This window comes from Salmo salar, chromosome 07 (assembly GCF_965601325.2).
Source record: "Salmo salar chromosome 07, fSalSal1, whole genome shotgun sequence".
NCBI lineage: Eukaryota > Metazoa > Chordata > Actinopteri > Salmoniformes > Salmonidae > Salmo > Salmo salar.
Genome location: NC_138297.1, coordinates 57,495,348 through 57,514,930, shown reverse-complemented (window position 1 = coordinate 57,514,930; position 19,583 = coordinate 57,495,348). Strand labels below are relative to the sequence as shown.

Below are 19,583 nucleotides of genomic sequence, written 5' to 3'. Positions count from 1 at the left end.
TTTTGACTTTGCAATCGATGAAGCTCTCTGCTGGCTAGTGGTGTTTACATGGTGTCAGGTTCTGCCCTGATACAAACAGAAGTAACAAAAGTAAACAAATAGAAAAACAGTACAGCTATGGAGTCCAAACATTACATTTGACATTTTAGGCTTGACTGAATGCTGATGCTGTTGGAAGCCCACTTCAGTGTTTTTGTAAAAAGAAAATCGCTGACATTGTGGCTGTGTGGTTTCTCTGGGTCATTGTAACTGTTATAGGCTACCTGTGTACTAATTGAGAGCTGTTGCCTTGGCAATGAGGAGAAGTGTGATGATCACTAATGAAAGGTTGAAATGAGAGGTGAGATTCCGTGAGATGTCTTACCGTCTTTAGATCCAAACCCTGAATTAAACGTCTATCTTGACATAGAAATGAAACAGTATCTGACAACAATGACACAACACTTCTGAACAGAAAGTCTCCTTGAAGAGTAGTCATCACTTTCTGCTGTTTAAATGGGTTCTGTAGAAGCGAGACTTGGCTCTTTCACACTTGTCTGGAAATCTGTTCTCTCCTTGTCTGCAATGATTGGAGAAGAATTTACAGGTGGAAACCATGTGGTGGAAGCTCATCATCAGGCTGGATTTCACCTGGTCAGTTCATTCAGATCAGAGCAATGAAGCAGAGGAAAGAAGAGCAGATGGAAAAGAAAACATGGAGAGAAAGTGCTAATGGATAGGCCTATGTGGAGGGCATACGGTGGCTGTGGAGAATACGTTTTAGAAAAGAGAGAGAGAGGGTTGGAAAAAAATACTTTATTGGTATAGGTGAAGGAAGTCATTTTAAGTTCAGAGGAATCCTTCAAGGGAGATTTTCCAGAAAAATCTCTCAGGGATCTTTTTTGTGAGAAAGATTGGCCCAGTGGTGGAAAACTCCCATCTTTGCTGCCTGCTTGCCAGCTCTAGCTGAACCCAGCGATGTCTGCTAGTTAGCATATTGTACAATGCCTTTACAACTAAGATAAATAAAATTAAAGTTTTCTAATCAAAACATATTTACAGTAGCCTAGCATACTTAGCATGGAGCTAACACATTCTATTAGGCACACACAAATTGCCTCATAAGTTCATTTATAAGGCCTTATGATACATTAGGGCATTGTAACACTAACTGAAGTGTGTATCAGAGTACGATTATTAACTGCTATTTTGGATGGTCTCCATTCTTTTTTCATTTATTTATTAAAAACAAATTGATGGGCCCTATAGTAAAGACATGTCATTTAACGGTAATAAATGTATCACCTTTTACCTTTGGTATGAACACGACCAGTCTTATTGTCAAACAAATCACTTGAAAAGGTAGGCTACCTGCGCATGTTGGTCCACTCCACAACAAAACTAGCATCCAAATAGTGCACTGGCGCCATTGATCAATGGAAAGAGACATCTGTTACAAAACATCAAAAAGTGTGAAGACATTTGGAGATTGTCATTGGGTCTACACTCTTATAGCCTGAATTCATTAATGCATCTTGCTGATAAAATGACCTTTTTGTCAGCAAGGTAGGAAGAAAAGTTGAGACACCTGAAAAGGGGTTGAAATATGGGACTGTCAAGTGCAGCCACATGGGAAAAAAATAGTTTAAGCCATGACAGAGTTGGGGGTGTTTGTTTCTTTTGGAATATGCTTTTATTTTTTGATTTACCACTGTAGCAGTACAAATGGAATGTTAAACATATACACACTTAGAAAAAAGGGTTCTAAAAGGGTTCTTCGACTGTCCCCATAGGAGAACCCATTTTGGTTCTATGTAGAACCCTTTTTGGCTCAAGGTATATCCCTTTTGGGTTCCATGTAGAACTCTCTGGGACAGCCGAAGAACCATTAAAGGTTCTAGATAGCACTTTTCTTTCTAAGAGTGTAGAACAATGGTTCAATGACCCTTCTGGTTTGTATTCTTGCGGAGGCGTGCCTGCCAGTAGGCTGCATAAAGCCGGATGAAATGGCTGCATCATTTTGAAAAAGAAGCTGGGTGAAAGGGAGAGGAGAGAACAGAAATGGCCTCAGTAGTCTAAAGTAACCCGAGGGCTAATCCAGCCAGAGGTCAGTCAATGATGCTCTCACTCTGAGTCAGACAAGCTATTCTGGGCTTCCCACTCTTCTGTAACGGGCTCTGGGATTGGACGCTCCGCTCTGTGTTGTGCGTGGTTATTGGTTAAAAACGTTATTCTTGGGCAACTTGTTCACTATGGCCCTTGAGCAAGGCACTTAACTCTAATTGGCTCCAGGGGCGCCGTACTACTATGGCTGACCCTGTAAAACAACACATTTCACTGCATCTAAGTGATAATAATGATATATACTGTATACAGTATATATATATATATTTTTTTTTATTGTTCGTTACTCTTAGTGCTGTACTGTAACATATGGTGTTGTTTCCAAGTCTTTGAGAGAGGTGACCTGATTGGGGATAGTACTGTTAAATACTATGTTTCTAGGGAACTTGAGGTCAGATCCTACTCTAACATTCAGGGATCACTCGGGGATCACTTGGGGATCACTCAGGGAACGCTCGGGGAACACTCGGGAAACTCTCGGGGAACTCTCGGGGAACACTCAGGGAAAAATGTGTCCTATTTTATGCTTGATCACACCCCCGATATAGCACTTCAGTTGATGAGTTACTGTACATAATACAGACCCTTTCAACTCCACACACACACACGCGCGCACACACATACACACACAGACTAGGCTAAGAGGGGCACCTTACCCCTTCACCTTTGAACCCCATTATGTCCTCTGAAGGCCCCTGTGCTCTGGTTTCAATGGTTTCCAATACACACAGGTGACAGCTGGTCTGGGGAGGCTTCTTCTGTTACAGAGAGAGAAAAATATTTGTCTAATCACCAGCTACTGTACAAGGTTAATAGGTTAAATATATGAGAGGCTAATTCTGTGAGGCTAAGATCCAATTGAAAGATTGAATCAAAAGATGAACCAAAAGATCCTCATTGACAGTAGTGGGGAACTCTCCAATGAATTCTCTGAACAATTTAAATATCTTTGTCTAATCACCTGTATGTGGTGGGGTGTATTTGGATGGCTTACTGATTTTGTGAAAATGAATAAAAACACTAAAGTTATCATATGTCTTTGACAAAATAACTGAATGCCATACTGCACGAAGCAGGACAACTCGTCTTAACTGATTCAGTAGTGATCATCTGTCCTGTCCGCATCTATTCCCATGTAGTCATATAAAAAAATCACCACCTCTCTGTTTGGAATTCACAGACACGCATTTAAATTGAAATGTCTCGGCAAGAAACCTTGTGGGAGGTCCATGTCATTTCTTTTAAAGTGGAGGCTCTCCCTCTGCATATCACATTATTTATTCATCCAAAATAAAAACCAGTCCTCTCTCTCCTCGGGCGCACATCCGGCAGTGTACCCGTGGTGATCTGCCCTCTGCTCTCTCCACAGAGCAAAACAAACCCAAACATTACATTGTGCAAGAGGAGGATGGCAAGAAAGAGAAAATGAAAAACTGCCGCCGTTTTCCAAATGTGGACAGTCTGTTGTGTAAGTGGGGGATGTTAAGAACACAAGCAGCAAGACAGCGAGAGAAAAGGCTCTAGGGGGTTATGGGTCTCTCTCTTTACACTTGGCTGAGTTTCACAAGGCTCCACTCAGTCTCAGACCCAGCCCCGGAGTGTGCAACTGGCTGTATTGCTTGGCTCTCTCTCTCTCTCTGGCTCACCAGCCATTTTGGGTTTTCCCGCCTCAAAGCCCACACCCCCTTCCTCCGTTTCCCCTTCGCTAGGGAGAGTGAGAGGGAGGGATGAGAGGGGGAAGGGGTAGGGCGATGTTATCTCATTTTTCCATGACCCGCTCCAAGTTTCCATCCTCTCAGAGGGCTTTGTTGAGCTCTTTAAGTGTTGAAACCTCATTTTTAGACATTACTTCATGGTTTGTCTTTGAGAGAAAAGCATTGCTTTTCCTCCTTTGTGGTAACATCGCACTTTTTACATTATGTGTTGAGGTAGAGCTCGTCTTTTTAAACAATACAAGAACCCTCATTTGTTTAGAGACATAAATAATAATGCTTTTCTTGTCCTTGACTTTAGATGAAGCAAGCTTTTTCACAATGCTTTTATCACAGGTGTTAGTTCACTGTGTACCAATAGTAATGTGGTGTCATTCTTTAACCAACACTCTGACCTCTGGGTCCTCCATAGCTGCCAGAGGCTACAGGACAGTTACATTATCTTTACTCAGAAACGGGTTCTCCATAGCTGCCAGAGGCTACAGGACAGTTACATTATCTTTACTCAGAAACGGGTCCTCCATAGCTGCCAGAGGCTACAGGACAGTTACATTATCTTTACTCAGAAACGGGTTCTCCATAGCTGCCAGAGGCTACAGGACAGTTACATTATCTTTACTCAGAAACGGGTCCTCCATAGCTGCCAGAGGCTACAGGACAGTTACATTATCTTTACTCAGAAACGGGTCCTCCATAGCTGCCAGAGGCTACAGGACAGTTACATTATCTTTACTCAGAAACGGGTCCTCCATAGCTGCCAGAGGCTACAGGACAGTTACATTATCTTTACTCAGAAACGGTCCCCTCCATGGGACAAGGTTTATTGTTGCTCCGCTCTCCTCATTACCGGCTGCCTCTCCTGTTTCAAACAAGTTATGGGGCTGAACACACACACACACACACACACACACACAGAACAAATTGGCTATAGGCTGTACCGTCTGTCTGTAGTTATTATACGGTATTGGATACTGTAAGAACTAATCATCGTTTAATCGCGGAGCAGAGTTGGCTTTTGGCCAGATTTACTAAGCTCTTCCACCTGTTGTTGGTTACCTTAGGGAATACGGCATAAAAGCTAGAACATAAGGTCAGTATTCAGGGAAGGATTCCAAATAGTCAGCCCATATGTTCAGTCGTAGAGCCTCATCATAGAGAATATGAAGTCTATTCATTATTTTATAAATGCTGCGTTCTACATGTGAGCTGTTTCTCTCTGCATCTCCTGTCCAAATGCACACCTATTCTAAGTGCAGCGGCAACACATTTACATTTTAACAGAGGACCTCATTGCTGAGGGCACCTGTTGCATCTGCATAGCCTGTTGGATAGGACCAAGGGACACATTTCTAGGGAGCACTCTGTTGGATAGGACCAAGGGACACATTTCTAGGGAGCACTCTGTTGGACATAGCAGACAAAAGCTGACTCTACAGGCTACTACCTTACTGTGCTTCCTAGAATCTATTCCTGCTGTGAGCTAAGGGCTATGAGAGCAGCGGTGTGTCAGTAGTGCTGGCTCAGTGGTGCTGGCTTCAGCGGTGCTGGCTCAGTGGTGCTGGCTCAAGGGTATATCATGCACTGATATCTTCATGGAGGGGTTAGGATGAAAGTTGTGTGTGTTTGTATGAGCATGTGTGTGAGTGTGAATGAGTGTGAATGAGTGTGAATGAGTGTGTGTGTGTGTGTGTGTGTGTGTGTGTGTGTGTGTGTGTGTGTGTGTGATCAGAAATGTGCTGATAGTACTCCAGTCTTGCCTCCAAGCCCCCCCAGACAGCTGCTTCTCTGAGCTATATATACAGTACCAGTCAAAAGTCTGGACACAGCTACTCATTCCAGGGTTTTTCTTTATTTTTACTATTTTCTACATTGTAGAATAATAGTGAAGACATCAAAACTATTAAATAACACCTTGTCACAACACAACTGATTGGCTCAAACAAATTTAAAAGAGGAAAGAAATTCCACAAATTAACTTTTAACAAGGCCTACCTGTTAATTAACATGCGTTCCAGGTGACTACCTCATGAAGCTGGTTGAGAGAATGCCAAGAGTGTACAAAGCTGTCATCAAGGCAAAGGGTGGCTACTTTGAAGAATATCAATTATAAAATATATTTAGATTTGTTTTACACTTTTTTGGTTACAAAATGATTCTATATGTGTTATTTCATTGTTTTGATGTCTTCACTGTTATTTTACAATGTAGAAAATAGTAAAAATAAAGAAAAACCCTTGAATGAGTAGGTGTGTCCAAACATTTGACTGCTTCTGTATGTTTTACAGCACGAGCCCCAGTCACATTGCAGTGTGGGTTATTAGATAGGATAACATAACACGTATCCAAAGTCAAGGGCTAATGCACTTCTGTATAGTGGAATGGGTTAAAACACTCCTGGGAGAAAATTGTTAATTTCCCTTATGACTCCCAGTCCTGCATTTTTAATGGTTATTGACAAGGATTTTTAACACGTTTGTGTGTGTTGGGAGGTGGGGGGGGGGGGGGGGCAAGGTGCGTGCCTGCCTGCGTGTTTTTATTCACGTGTGTGTGTGTGTATGTGTGTGTGTGTGTGTGTGTGTGTGTGTGTGTGTGTGTGTGTGTGTGTGTGTGTGTGTGTGTGTGTGTGTGTGTGTGTGTGTGTGTGTGTGTGTTTCTCCCTAGAAGATGAGCCTGTACCACATCTCACTTGTCAAGTAATAAGATTCATCTAGGTGTTTGACAGTTGGTGAGTTCGTGGATATGGATTCATACTTCCTCCCCTAACTATGTTGAGGGTTCATGTACTGCTGTGGTGTCCTTCAAATCAGGGATGAGTCCCAAATGGCACCCTATACTCTATATATTGCACTAGGTTTGACCAGGGCCCATAAGGCTCCCATAGGGCTCTGGTCTAAAGTAGTGCACTATATAGGGAATAGGGTGCCATTTTGGACACACCCCATGTCTCCTCTGGGTCTGCATTTAGGTGTTTGAAGTAGATTAAGACACACCGCTACCTGCTGTTTGGAAATGTGCACACTCAATCACTGTGTTTACCTGTGGATGGACCATTCACCCACATCTAGACTATTCCCTACTGCTAGTGTAATGAATGAACCAATGCAGTCCACAATCCCCACGTCAACCTTGCGTAGATTTCATCGCTATTGTATGTGACCCGATTCGTGTTCAATAGGGCACGCTGTAGCAAAACGTTTTCAACAGAGGACAAAAATGTGTTCAAAATGGCAGCTATACTGGTTATTCAATGTGTGTCAATCCATTTGTTTATAACACATTTTGGTCTTATGGTTTCATATGGACCTATTCTCTTCAGAACAATGAAGGAACCACTCACTGTGAACTTGACACACTTTCAGTGTTTACTTAATCCATACTGTATACATCGTTGAGCCAATTAACTATTGTTCAGTTTCTGTATAGGGTATAGACAGTTTATTGAGCCAGTTAACTATTGTTCAGTTTCTGTATAGGGTACAGACAGTTTATTGAGCCAGTTAACTATTGTTCAGTTTCTGTATAGGGTACAGACAGTTTATTGAGCCAGTTAACTATTGTTCAGTTTCTGTATAGGGTACAGACAGTTTATTGAGCCAGTTAACTATTGTTCAGTTTCTGTATAGGGTACAGACAGTTTATTGAGCCAGTTAACTATTGTTCAGTTTCTGTATAGGGTACAGACAGTTTATTGAGCCAGTTAACTATTGTTCAGTTTCTGTATAGGGTACAGACAGTTTATTGAGCCAATTAACTATTGTTCAGTTTCTGTATAGGATACAGTAAGTTTATTTGTATCTCATTAACACAATCAAGATAAAGCATTATGATAGAATGGAGTCGTGCTGTTACTAATTTCTCCCTCTACTATCCCTGTATACATTACCTACTATTCTCACCCCTGTCCTTGTTACCCACTGACAACCATGAATATATAATCTACTCTCTCTATATCTATATCTACTCTAATGCACAGTTAATGGGGATTCAAAACACATATACTCGTGGTAAACATGACTGTTTTATAGACCGCTGAATATATTAGCCTACATGGCAAGGTTTGTTTTGCATAACGTGATCGTCAGCAGTAGAGGTCGACCGATTATGATTTTTCAATGCCGATACCGATTATTGGAGGACCAAAAATGCCGATACCGATTAATCAGACAAAAATGTTTCTTTTTTTTATTTGTAATAATGACACTTACAACAATACTGAATGAACACTTATTTTAACTTAATATAATACATCAATAAAATCAATTTAGCCTCAAATAAATAATGAAACATGTTCAATTTGGTTTAAATAATGCAAAAACAAAGTGTTGGAGAAGAAAGTAAAAGTGCAATATGTGCCATGTAAGAAAGCTAACGTTTAAGTTCCTTGGTGAGAACATGAGAACATATGAAAGCTGGTGGTTCCTTTTTAACATGAGTCTTCAATATTCCCAGGTAAGAAGTTTTAGGTTGTAGTTATTAGGACTATTTCTCTCTATACGATTTGTATTTCATATACCTTTGACTATTGGATGTCTTATAGGCACTTTAGTATTGCCAGTGTAACAGTATAGCTTCCGTCCCTCTCCTCGCTCCTACCTGGGCTCGAACCAGGAACACATCGACAGCCACCCTCGAAACAGCGTTACCCATGCAGAGCAAGTGACGTTTGAAACGCTATTAGCGCGCACCCCGCTAACTAGCTAACCATTTCACATCGGTTACACCAGCCTAATCTCGGGAGTTGATAGGCTTGAAGTCATAAACAGTGCAATGCATTGCGAAGAGCTGCTGGCAAAACGCACGAAAGTGCTGTTTGAATGAAAGCTTACGAGCCTGCTGGTGTCTACCATCGCTCAGTCAGACTGCTCTATCAAATCATAGACTTAATTATAACATAATAACACACAGAAATACGAGCCTTAGGTCATTAATATGGTCGAATCCGGAAACTATCACGTTTATTTTTTCAGTGAAATACGGAACCGTTCCGTATTTTATCTAACGGGTGGCATCCATAAATCTAAATATTCCAGTTACATTACACAACCTTCAATGTTATGTCATAATTACGTAAAATTCTGGCAAATTAGTTCGCAATGAGCCAGGCGGCCCAAACTGTTGCATATACCCTGACTCTGCGTGCAATGAACGCAAGAGAAGTGACAATTTCACCTGGTTAATATTGCCTGCTAACCTGGATTTCTTTTATCTAAATATGCAGGTTTAAAAATATATACTGCTGTGTATTGATTTTAAGAAAGGCATTGATGTTTATGGTTAGGTACATTCGTGCAACGATTGTGCTTTTTTCGCAAATGCGCTTTTGTTAAATCATCCCCATTTGGCGAAGTTGGCTGTCTTTGTTAGGAAGAAATAGTCTTCACACAGTTCGCAACGAGCCAGGCGGCCCAAACTGCTGCATATACCCTGTCTCTGTTGCAGAGGTGACACATTTTCCCTTGTTAAAATAAATTCATGTTAGCTGGCAATATTAACTAAATATGCAGGTTTAAAAATCTATACTTGTGTATTGTTTTAAGAAAGGCATTGATGTTTATGGTTAGGTACACGTTGGAGCAAGTGTACCTAAGTGATTATATGCAACGCAGGACAGGCTAGATAAACTAGTAATATCATCAACCATGTGTAGTTAACTAGTGATTATGATTGATTGATTGTTTTTTATAAGATAAGTTTAATGCTAGCTAGCAACTTACCTTGGCTTCTTACTGCATTCGCGTAACAGGCAGGCTCCTTGTGGAGTGCAATGTAAAGCAGGTGGTTAGAACGTTGGACTAGTTAACCGTAAGGTTGCAAGATTGAATCCCTGAGCTGACAAGGTAAAAAGCTTTTGTTCTGCCCCTGAACAAGGCAGTTAACCCACCGTTCCTAGGCCGTCATTGAAAATAAGAATGTGTTCTTAACTGACTTGCCTAGTTAAATAAAGGTGTAAAAAAAAAAAAATGGCCAAATTGATGTCCAAAAATACCGATTTCCGATTGTTAGGAAAACTTGAAATCGGCCCTAATTAATCGGCCATTCCGATTAATCGGTCGACCTCTAGTCAGCAGTACTGTTACTGCCTGACTCAACTGCTCTGTTAATGTGTCGTCATGTGGTATCTATGCAAGGTGATTGGCGAATCGAAGTAAGTCAAGACAATTTATGCAGTGAGGCGGAACATTCACAGCATTGCAGATAGAAATGTAACATAGAGCTAACTTGATTCCTTATTCTATTTGACAGACATGTATTTCTATCGGATCATTCTGCACCTTCAGGGTCTTATTTATTAGTGCACACTGAAGCAAAATGATTCGCAACAGAAAAACAACAACGTTTCTTACTGAACAGTTCAGTAATTCCCTCCCTGTTTCAGTCCATCGTCTTTTGCTTGGTGCCAATTTAATATGATCCTGATAAAAGCAGTTTAGAGATATCGATGTGATTGGATGATAAGTAAAACAATTTGAGCATCAGATTCGATGAGTTACAGGAAGTAAATTCATTTGAATGATTTTGATTGGTGCTTTCATTGTTTCCTCAGGATAAAGGAATGGGTGGAGCAGATGCAGCAGGAGTTGGTCACACTGACGGACACAGCCAGCGGAGTGGAGAACCTTATACAGGTGGGACACACAGGAACACCTTGTAAACATAGGAACACAGACGTGCACAAACGTGTATATACCACACCATCACACTCCTCTCAAACGCACAGGATGCTTGCAACCCCATAGTCACACATCCACAACTCTGGATTTCTGACCCACCATTCAACAATCAATATACACACACCCACACACACGGGCACACACATGTGCACACACACATGCGCACACATACTTCTGACCTCTCCTGTTTGATGTGTGTCACATCCAATACAATGACGGTTGTCACAACAGATCTGGACTTTACAAAGTGCCATCTCATTAGTGATGTGTGGGACATCTGTTTACAGTATTCTGCTAGGGGAATGTCCACACTCAAGGACTATCAGTGTCAACTCCAAACACCACATCCCTATCCACTTCCCTAACAAGCTTACATGATATGGACAGTTAGGAGGAGCTGTTACTCTGTCTGCATCCCAAATGGCACCCTATTCCCTATATAGGGGGCTCTGGTCATAAGTAGTGCACTATATGGGGAATAGGGTGCCTTTTGGGACACATCCCTTGTGTTGATTGCTATAACCCTATGACACCTCTCCTCCTCTTGCCTAGCCAGGCCTGATATGGAGCCGCTGTAATTATGTCTAGTTTAAGTGTCACATGCTCAAGTACAGTGAAAATGTATTTCTTGCAAACCTATAGCCCAACAATGCAATAATCAATAACAATGTATAACTAGAATTTTTTTTAAAAAATAATTAAGATATATGAAATGCACAATAATCATCACAGTAATTGTCAATGTACTTCAGATTCCTTTTGGATTACATTTTTCAGACACACACACATGTCCCAGGGACAACACACAGGCATGATTTCCCTTGAGCAACACAGTATTCTCAGGACAATACCCATAACAGACACCATATCAGGGCTGCCTCTTGTCAGGGCTGCCATCACAGACATTTAAAAGAAAGAGAACATGCCTGTCGCAGGCATCATTTGATGCTCATGGGGTGAGGGAAAATAGATAGACTATATGACCTAATCTGGACCCTATAGCCTATATATAGATAGAGAGTGGTACAATATCAATGGTCAACTGTACCATTCCTTTGTCCTGTTGCAATAGAATACATGTAGGTTTCCTTCATTGAGACCTCTGGCAGCATGGCTGCTTTGTTTACCACACAGGGGAGGGGATTGTATTTGCTTGTAAGCAGAAAGAGCATGTGGAGAATAACCATCAGTATCATTACTCATGGACAAGCAGAAACACATAGCACAGCCCCGCAGAGGTTAGCTAAGTAAACACACACTTCGATACACAGACTTAGACACATACACGCACATGCACATACACTCACACACTACAGGCCTGTGGTTTTAATGTCGGACCTAGAAAGCCCCTCCGGCTGCTAAATAATTGGCTGTTTGGCATTTCAGATGTTTTATTGTTTTATTCCTCATTCAGTAAGTGGTGTTTGCCATTGTGCTCCAATGTTGCATAATGTTGCTTGATTTACACTGGCATTGTACACACAGCGGTGACGTCATGATTTGACACATTTGACACATCTGACACATTTACATACATTTGGATTATTGTGTTCATTGTCTCTGCAAATAAAGGTAATCAAGTACATTTTTTGTGACTATCCTCATAGGTACAATTCTCAGATACACAATGTCAATATTTTATCAAAGTATCTCTCTCTCCTGGTTGGTCCAGTGTCACCTTTGACCCTTGATTCTCTCTCTTGATTGCTTCACTGTCACCTTTGACCCTCTGTCTCCTGATTGGTGCAGATCTTCCAGAGCCACAGGAAGTACTTCAGTGTGGGGTCCAACGATGCCAGCCAGCTGGTGGCTAATGCAGCGGGGAACATCGAGAATCTCCTGGCCAACCGTTCTCGTGCTCTCAAGGTGAGTACCAGTTCATATCAGTTCACACACACACACACACACACACACACACACACACACACACACACACACACACCATGTTAGAAAAGGCAAATTGATGATATCGGAATTGATGACCAAGAATGTAAGCTATTTGTTGTTGAATTAGGTTAGTGATAGGGTTAGGGCGAAAGAGGGTCAAATCCCATTTGTGGTTAACAAATATCATACTGTCATCTTTTCCTTTATGACTAGACAATGTCAGACTCAAAGTTGTCCTCGCTGTGTCCTTATGCCCTCTGTATAATACCTATCCCCATCCAGATATCTTTCTCCTACCACCACTTGAGTAAAGTCAATTAAAGTCCCCAGGCATTGTGTCTCTCGATCAATCAGGATCGATCTGGCTTGGGCCAGAATCCAATTAAGTCTGTGGGTTGCCGTGGTAGCGGGTGTTAATTACCCTGTCAGTCATCAGCTCCTTTGTTTTTCTTACATCACAATAATTGCAGTCAGGTTTTAACGAGATAGTTGTTTCCTTTGTTTATCATTGTGATAAAAATACAATGCTGACACACACTGTTAGACACACACACACACACACACACACACACTGCTGATAGATTAGGTAATTGGGTAGATAGATGGAGATAGATAGAGATGTAATGCAACATTTGTTCTGAGCTCTGACACCATGTCAGGTTTCACCTGCACGCGTTACAGAGGCTGTTCAGTTCTGAATGTTTAACTCTTCGCTGGACGTGTGGATTGAGGGAGGGAAGGGGAGAGAAGGGGGAGACTGATGTGTGGAAGAAGAAGAGAGGAATGGAGAAAGAGAGGGATGGAGGATGGGAGAGATGGTTGGAGAAAAGGAGAGGGGGATGGAGGGAGAGAAAGGGGGGATGGCTGAAGGTACTTTGACGAGAAGACATTATTAATAAACACATGCAGCTGATTACATTTTTTTAACCTCTATTTAAGCAAGTGAGTCGGTTAAGAACAAATTCTTATTTATAATGATGTTCCTGGCAAGTTTCGAGGGGCAGGTTGGGCAATGAACAACAGCCAGTGGAGTGTTAACATGGAGGCTTAATGAGCAGACTGACCTGCCTGTGGCCCTCAGGGTAATGAGGCGGAACTGAATCTGCTTATAGTGATCAACAGAGAGATAGACCTGACTGTAGAGAGAGAGATAGACCTGACTGTAGAGAGAGAGATAGACCTGACTGTAGATAGAGAGATAGACCAGACTGTAGAGAGAGAGATAGACCAGACTGTAGAGAGAGAGATAGACCAGACTGTAGAGAGAGAGATAGACCAGACTGTAGAGAGAGAGATAGACCAGACTGTAGAGAGAGAGATAGACCAGACTGTAGAGAGAGAGATAGACCAGACTGTAGAGAGAGAGATAGACCAGACTGTAGAGAGAGAGATAGACCAGACTGTAGAGAGAGAGATAGACCAGACTGTAGAGAGAGAGATAGACCAGACTGTAGAGAGAGAGATAGACCAGACTGTAGAGAGAGAGATAGACCAGACTGTAGAGAGAGAGATAGACCAGACTGTAGAGAGAGAGATAGACCAGACTGTAGAGAGAGAGATAGACCAGACTGTAGAGAGAGAGATAGACCAGACTGTAGAGAGAGAGAGAGAGAGGACCAGACTGTAGATAGAGAGAGAGAGAGTGGCCAGACTGTAGATAGAGAGAGAGAGACCAGACTGTAGATAGAGAGAGAGATAGACCAGACTGTAGATAGAGAGAGAGATAGACCAGACTGTAGATAGAGAGAGAGAGATGGACCAGACTGTAGATAGAGAGAGAGAGAGATGGACCAGACTGTAGATAGAGAGAGAGAGATGGACCAGACTGTAGATAGAGAGAGAGAGAGAGACCAGACTGTAGATAGAGAGAGAGAGAGAGACCAGACTGTAGATAGAGAGAGAGACTGTAGATAGAGAGAGATATGGACCTGACTGTAGAGAGAGAGAGAGATGGACCTGACTGTAGAGAGAGATGGACCAGACTGTAGATAGAGAGAGAGAGATGGACCAGACTGTAGAGAGAGATGGACCAGACTGTAGATAGAGAGAGATGGACCAGACTGTAGATAGAGAGAGAGACCAGACTGTAGATAGAGAGAGAGATAGACCAGACTGTAGATAGAGAGAGAGACTGTAGATAGAGAGAGATATGGACCTGACTGTAGAGAGAGAGAGAGATGGACCTGACTGTAGAGAGAGATGGACCAGACTGTAGATAGAGAGAGAGAGAGAGATAGACCAGACTGTAGATAGAGAGAGAGAGAGATAGACCAGACTGTAGATAGAGAGAGAGAGCGATAGACCAGACTGTAGATAGAGAGAGAGAGAGAGATAGACCAGACTGTAGATAGAGAGAGAGAGAGATAGACCAGACTGTAGATAGAGAGAGAGATAGACCAGACTGTAGATAGAGAGAGAGATAGACCTGTGTCACATTCGTCGTAGGAAGGAGACCAAAGCGCAACGTGGGTTTCGTTCCACATCTTTTATTTTAATGTGAAACTTTGCAAAACAAACAATAAACTACAAACAAAACACAAACCGTGACAGAAGAGGTACAACATGCACTAACTCAAAATAATCTCCCACAAACACAGGTCGGAAAAACAACTACTTAAATATGATCCCCAATTAGAGACAACGATGACCAGCTGCCTCTAATTGGGGATCATACAAAAATCCCAACATAGAAAAAAGAAACTAGAACCAAAACAACATAGAACTAAATAAACTAGATAACTAGATAAACTAGGTTCCTATTACACTATTCAACCAGGACCAGTCTCCTCTCACAACACCAGGCCCTATTACACTATTCAACCAGGACCACTCTCCTCTCACAACACCAGGCCCTATTACACTATTCAACCAGGACCACTCTCCTCTCACAACACCAGGCTCCTATTACACTATTCAACCAGGACCACTCTCCTCTCACAACACCAGGCCCTATTACACTATTCAACCAGGACCACTCTCCTCTCACAACACCAGGCCCTATTACACTATTCAACCAGGACCACTCTCCTCTCACAATACCAGGCTCCTATTACACTATTCAACCAGGACCACTCTCCTCTCACAACACCAGGCCCTATTACACGATTCAACCAGGACCACTCTCCTCTCACAACACCAGGCTCCTATTACACTATTCAACCAGGACCACTCTCCTCTCACAACACCAGGCCCTATTACACTATTCAACCAGGACCACTCTCCTCTCACAACACCAGGCCCTATTACACTATTCAACCAGGACCACTCTCCTCTCACAACACCAGGCTCCTATTACACTATTCAACCAGGACCACTCTCCTCTCACAACACCAGGCTCCTATTACACTATTCAACCAGGACCACTCTCCTCTCACAACACCAGGCTCCTATTACACTATTCAACCAGGACCACTCTCCTCTCACAACACCAGGCTCCTATTACACTATTCAACCAGGACCACTCTCCTCTCACAACACCAGGCTCCTATTACACTATTCAACCAGGACCACTCTCCTCTCACAACACCAGGCTCCTATTACACTATTCAACCAGGACCACTCTCCTCTCACAACACCAGGCTCCTATTAGGGCCCTCTCTCTCTCTCTCTAGCTCTCTCTCTCTCTCTCTAGCTCTCTCACTATAACAGTCTCTCTCCCTTCTCTACCTTCAAATACTCCTATATGAACATGCTAGCTCTCTCAAGCTTCAATTCAAGAGCAGAAAGACTAGTAACAAAGACTTCCAGCAACACAATGGCCTGCTACACACTCTACCACAGAACATAGGAAAAAAAACAGGATGTCCGTGTTACTTGTCAAGAAGAAACGGAAAGTGAATTCATTTCAGCTGTTATTCTGTATCATCTAATACATTTAGGTTTGTTTCTTTAGAGAGGTCGTGTTTTGCAATGCTGCCATGGCAACAATGCTAGCTAGTCATATTAGATGTAATAGTGTGCAATGTGGCAAGGTACAACTGATTTAATTTAAAACAATGTCCTCTGATAACAGATAACCACATTTCGGGAAAAATGTAGATTCTATTCTTATCACTTATCAACTTATACAGAAAGGTGCAACTTTTGAGTGTTCAGATAGAAATGCATCATGTAGAACAGACATTGTACTCTGCCATGTAGAATCAGAAATATTGTCATCTCTACTCATTATATTTCTATCGGCAACTTTCTTGAAGGAAGACCCCACTTAATTATCCTCTTAGTCCGATATGCACAGTAGCATATTTCTTCTCTGTCACACTAGGCTGCAGGTAGCCTAACAGTTAGAGCGTTGGGACAGTAACCGCAAAGTTGCTTGTTCACATCCCCGAGCCGGCAAGGTGGAAAAATCTGCTATTCTGCCCTTGAGCAAGGCAGTTAACTCCCACAACAACTTCTCCCCGGGCACCTGATTCAGAGAGGTTGGGTTAAATGTGGAAGACACATTTCAGTTGATTGCATTCAGTTGTGCAACTGACTAGGTACCCACTAGCCCTATAGATCAACCTGTTCTGTACATCTTTGCACCCCCGATGTATTCTGTTCCTTTCCCAGATGTCTGAGAAACTGATAGAGCCATTTCCCTTTTGTTACTATGGTAGCCATCTCTAGTGGCTAGGCGCGAGGGGCGAATGTGATTGTCGAGCCGGCACAATTCAATTAAAATGTTGGCTGCTGTCATTAACTTAATAAGCAGCCATCTTGGGTTTGGAGCCGGTTGATGTGATGCCTGTCTGTTCTTTCAGTCTGATTCAGTGGCAACTCTTGATGCTCATGCTCTGTTGTGGTGTCATAGAGAAGATGGTGGAGATATAGAGAGGATGGTGGAGATACAGAGGATGGTGGAGGTAGAGAGGATGGGGGAGATGACAGGGTCTGTTGTGGTGTGATGCAGAGGATGGTGGAGGTAGGGAGGATGGTGGAGGTAGAGAGGATGGTGGAGATAACAGGTTCAGTTGTGGTGTGATACAGAGGATGGTGGAGGTAGGGAGGATGGTGGAGGTAGAGAAGATGGTGGAGATAACAGATACAGTTGTGGTGTGATACAGAGGATGGTGGAGGTAGGGAGGATGGTGGAGGTAGAGAGGATGGTGGAGATAAGAGATTCAGTTGTGGTGCGATACAGAGGATGGTGGAGGTAGAGAGGATGGTGGAGATGGCATGAGGGTGGAGGTAGAGAGGGGGGTGGAGGTAGAGAGGATGGTGGAGATAACAGGTTCAGTTGTGGTGTGATACAGAGGATGGTGGAGGTAGGGAGGATGGTGGAGGTAGAGAGGATGGTGGAGATAACAGGGTCTGTTGTGGTGTGATACAGAGGATGGTGGAGGTAGAGGATGTGGAGGTAGAGAGGATGGTGGAGATAACAGGTTCAGTTGTGGTGCGATACAGAGGATGGTCGAGGTAGAGAGGATGGTAGAGATGGCAGGAGGGTGGAGGTAGAGAGGGGGTGGAGGTAGAGAGGATGGTGAAGGTAACAGGGTCTGTTGTGGTGCGATACAGAGGATGGTGGAGACAGAGAGGATGGTGGAGGCAGAGTGGATGGTGGAGATGACAGGGGGGTGGAGGTAGAGAGGATAGTGGAGATGACAGGAGGGTGGAGGTAGAGAGGGGGGTGGAGGTAGAGAGGATGATGGAGATGACAGGAGGGTGGAGGTAGAGAGGATGGTGGAGGTAGAGAGGATGGTGGAGATGACAGGATGGTGGAGGTAGAGAGGATGGTGGAGGTAGAGAGGATGGTGGAGATGACAGGAGGGTGGAGGTAGAGAGGGGGTGGAGGTAGAGAGGATGGTGAAGGTAACAGGGTCTGTTGTGGTGCGATACAGATGATGGTGGAGGCAGAGTGGATGGTGGAGATGACAGGGGGGTGGAGGTAGAGAGGATAGTGGAGATGACAGGAGGGTGGAGGTAGAGAGGGGGGTGGAGGTAGAGAGGATGGTGGAGGTAGAGAGGATGGAGGTAGAGAGGATGGTGGAGGTAGAGAGGATGGTGGAGATGACAGGAGGGTGGAGGTAGAGAGGGGGGTGGAGGTAGAGAGGATGGTGGAGATGACAGGAGGTTGGAGGTAGAGAGGATGGTGGAGGTATAGAGGATGGTGGAGATAACAGGGTATGTTGTGGTGTGATACAGAGGATGGTAGAGGTAGGGATGATGGTGGAGATAACAGGGTCTGTTGTGGTGTGATACAGAGGATGGTAGAGGTAGGGAGGATGGTGGAGGTAACAGGGTCTGTTGTGGTGTGATACAGAGGATGGTAGAGGTAGGGAGGATGGTGGAGATAACAGAGTCTGTGGTGTGATACAGAGGATGGTAGAGGTAGGGAGGATGGTGGAGATAACAGAGTCTGTTGTGGTGTGATACAGAGGATGGTAGAGGTAGGGAGGATGGTGGAGATAACAGAGTGTTGTGGTGTGATACAGAGGATGGTAGAGGTAGGGAGGATGGTGGAGATAACAGGGTCTGTTGTGGTGTGATACAGAGGATGGTAGAGGTAGGGAGGATGGTGGAGATAACAGGGTCTGTTGTGATGTGATGCAGAGGATGGTAGAGGTAGGGAGGGATGGTGGAGATAACAGGGTCTGTTGTGGTGTGATACAGAGGATGGTAGAGGTAGGGAGGATGGTGGAGATAACAGGGTCTGTTCTGGTGTGATACAGAGGATGGTAGAGGTAGGGATGATGGTGGAGATAACAGGGTCTGTTGTGGTGTGATACAGAGGATGGTAGAGGTAGGGAGGATGGTGGAGATAACAGGGTCTGTTGTGGTGTGATACAGAGGATGGTAGAGGTAGGGAGGATGGTGGAGATAACAGGGTCTGTTGTGGTGTGATACAGAGGATGGTAGAGGTAGGGAGGATGGTGGAGATAACAGGGTCTGTTGTGGTGTGATACAGAGGATGGTAGAGGTAGGGAGGATGGTGGAGATAACAGGGTCTGTTGTGGTGTGATACAGAGGATGGTAGAGGTAGGGAGGATGGTGGAGATAACAGGGTCTGTTGTGGTGTGATACAGAGGATGGTAGAGGTAGGGAGGATGGTGGAGATAACAGAGTCTGTTGTGGTGTGATACAGAGGATGGTAGAGGTAGGGAGGATGGTGGAGATAACAGGGTCTGTTGTGGTGTGATACAGAGGATGGTCAAGATGGAGAGGTTGGCAATAGACAGGGTTTCCTTCCCTGTAGTAAGGGGGAAGTGAAGATGGAACAACTGTTTTA

At 43.5% G+C, this 19,583-nt stretch overlaps 1 protein-coding gene across 1 annotated transcript in view; it reads left to right on the top strand.

Moving 5' to 3' along the window:
* Nucleotides 1-19,583, top strand: part of LOC106595617 (voltage-dependent calcium channel subunit alpha-2/delta-1) — a 185,869-nt gene that overhangs the window by 18,176 nt on the left and 148,110 nt on the right. The window contains exons 2-3 of the mRNA XM_045722235.2: nucleotides 10,360-10,441; nucleotides 12,236-12,352. Coding sequence (XP_045578191.1) covers nucleotides 10,360-10,441; nucleotides 12,236-12,352 — 199 coding nt within the window. The remainder of the gene's footprint in view (nucleotides 1-10,359; nucleotides 10,442-12,235; nucleotides 12,353-19,583) is intronic.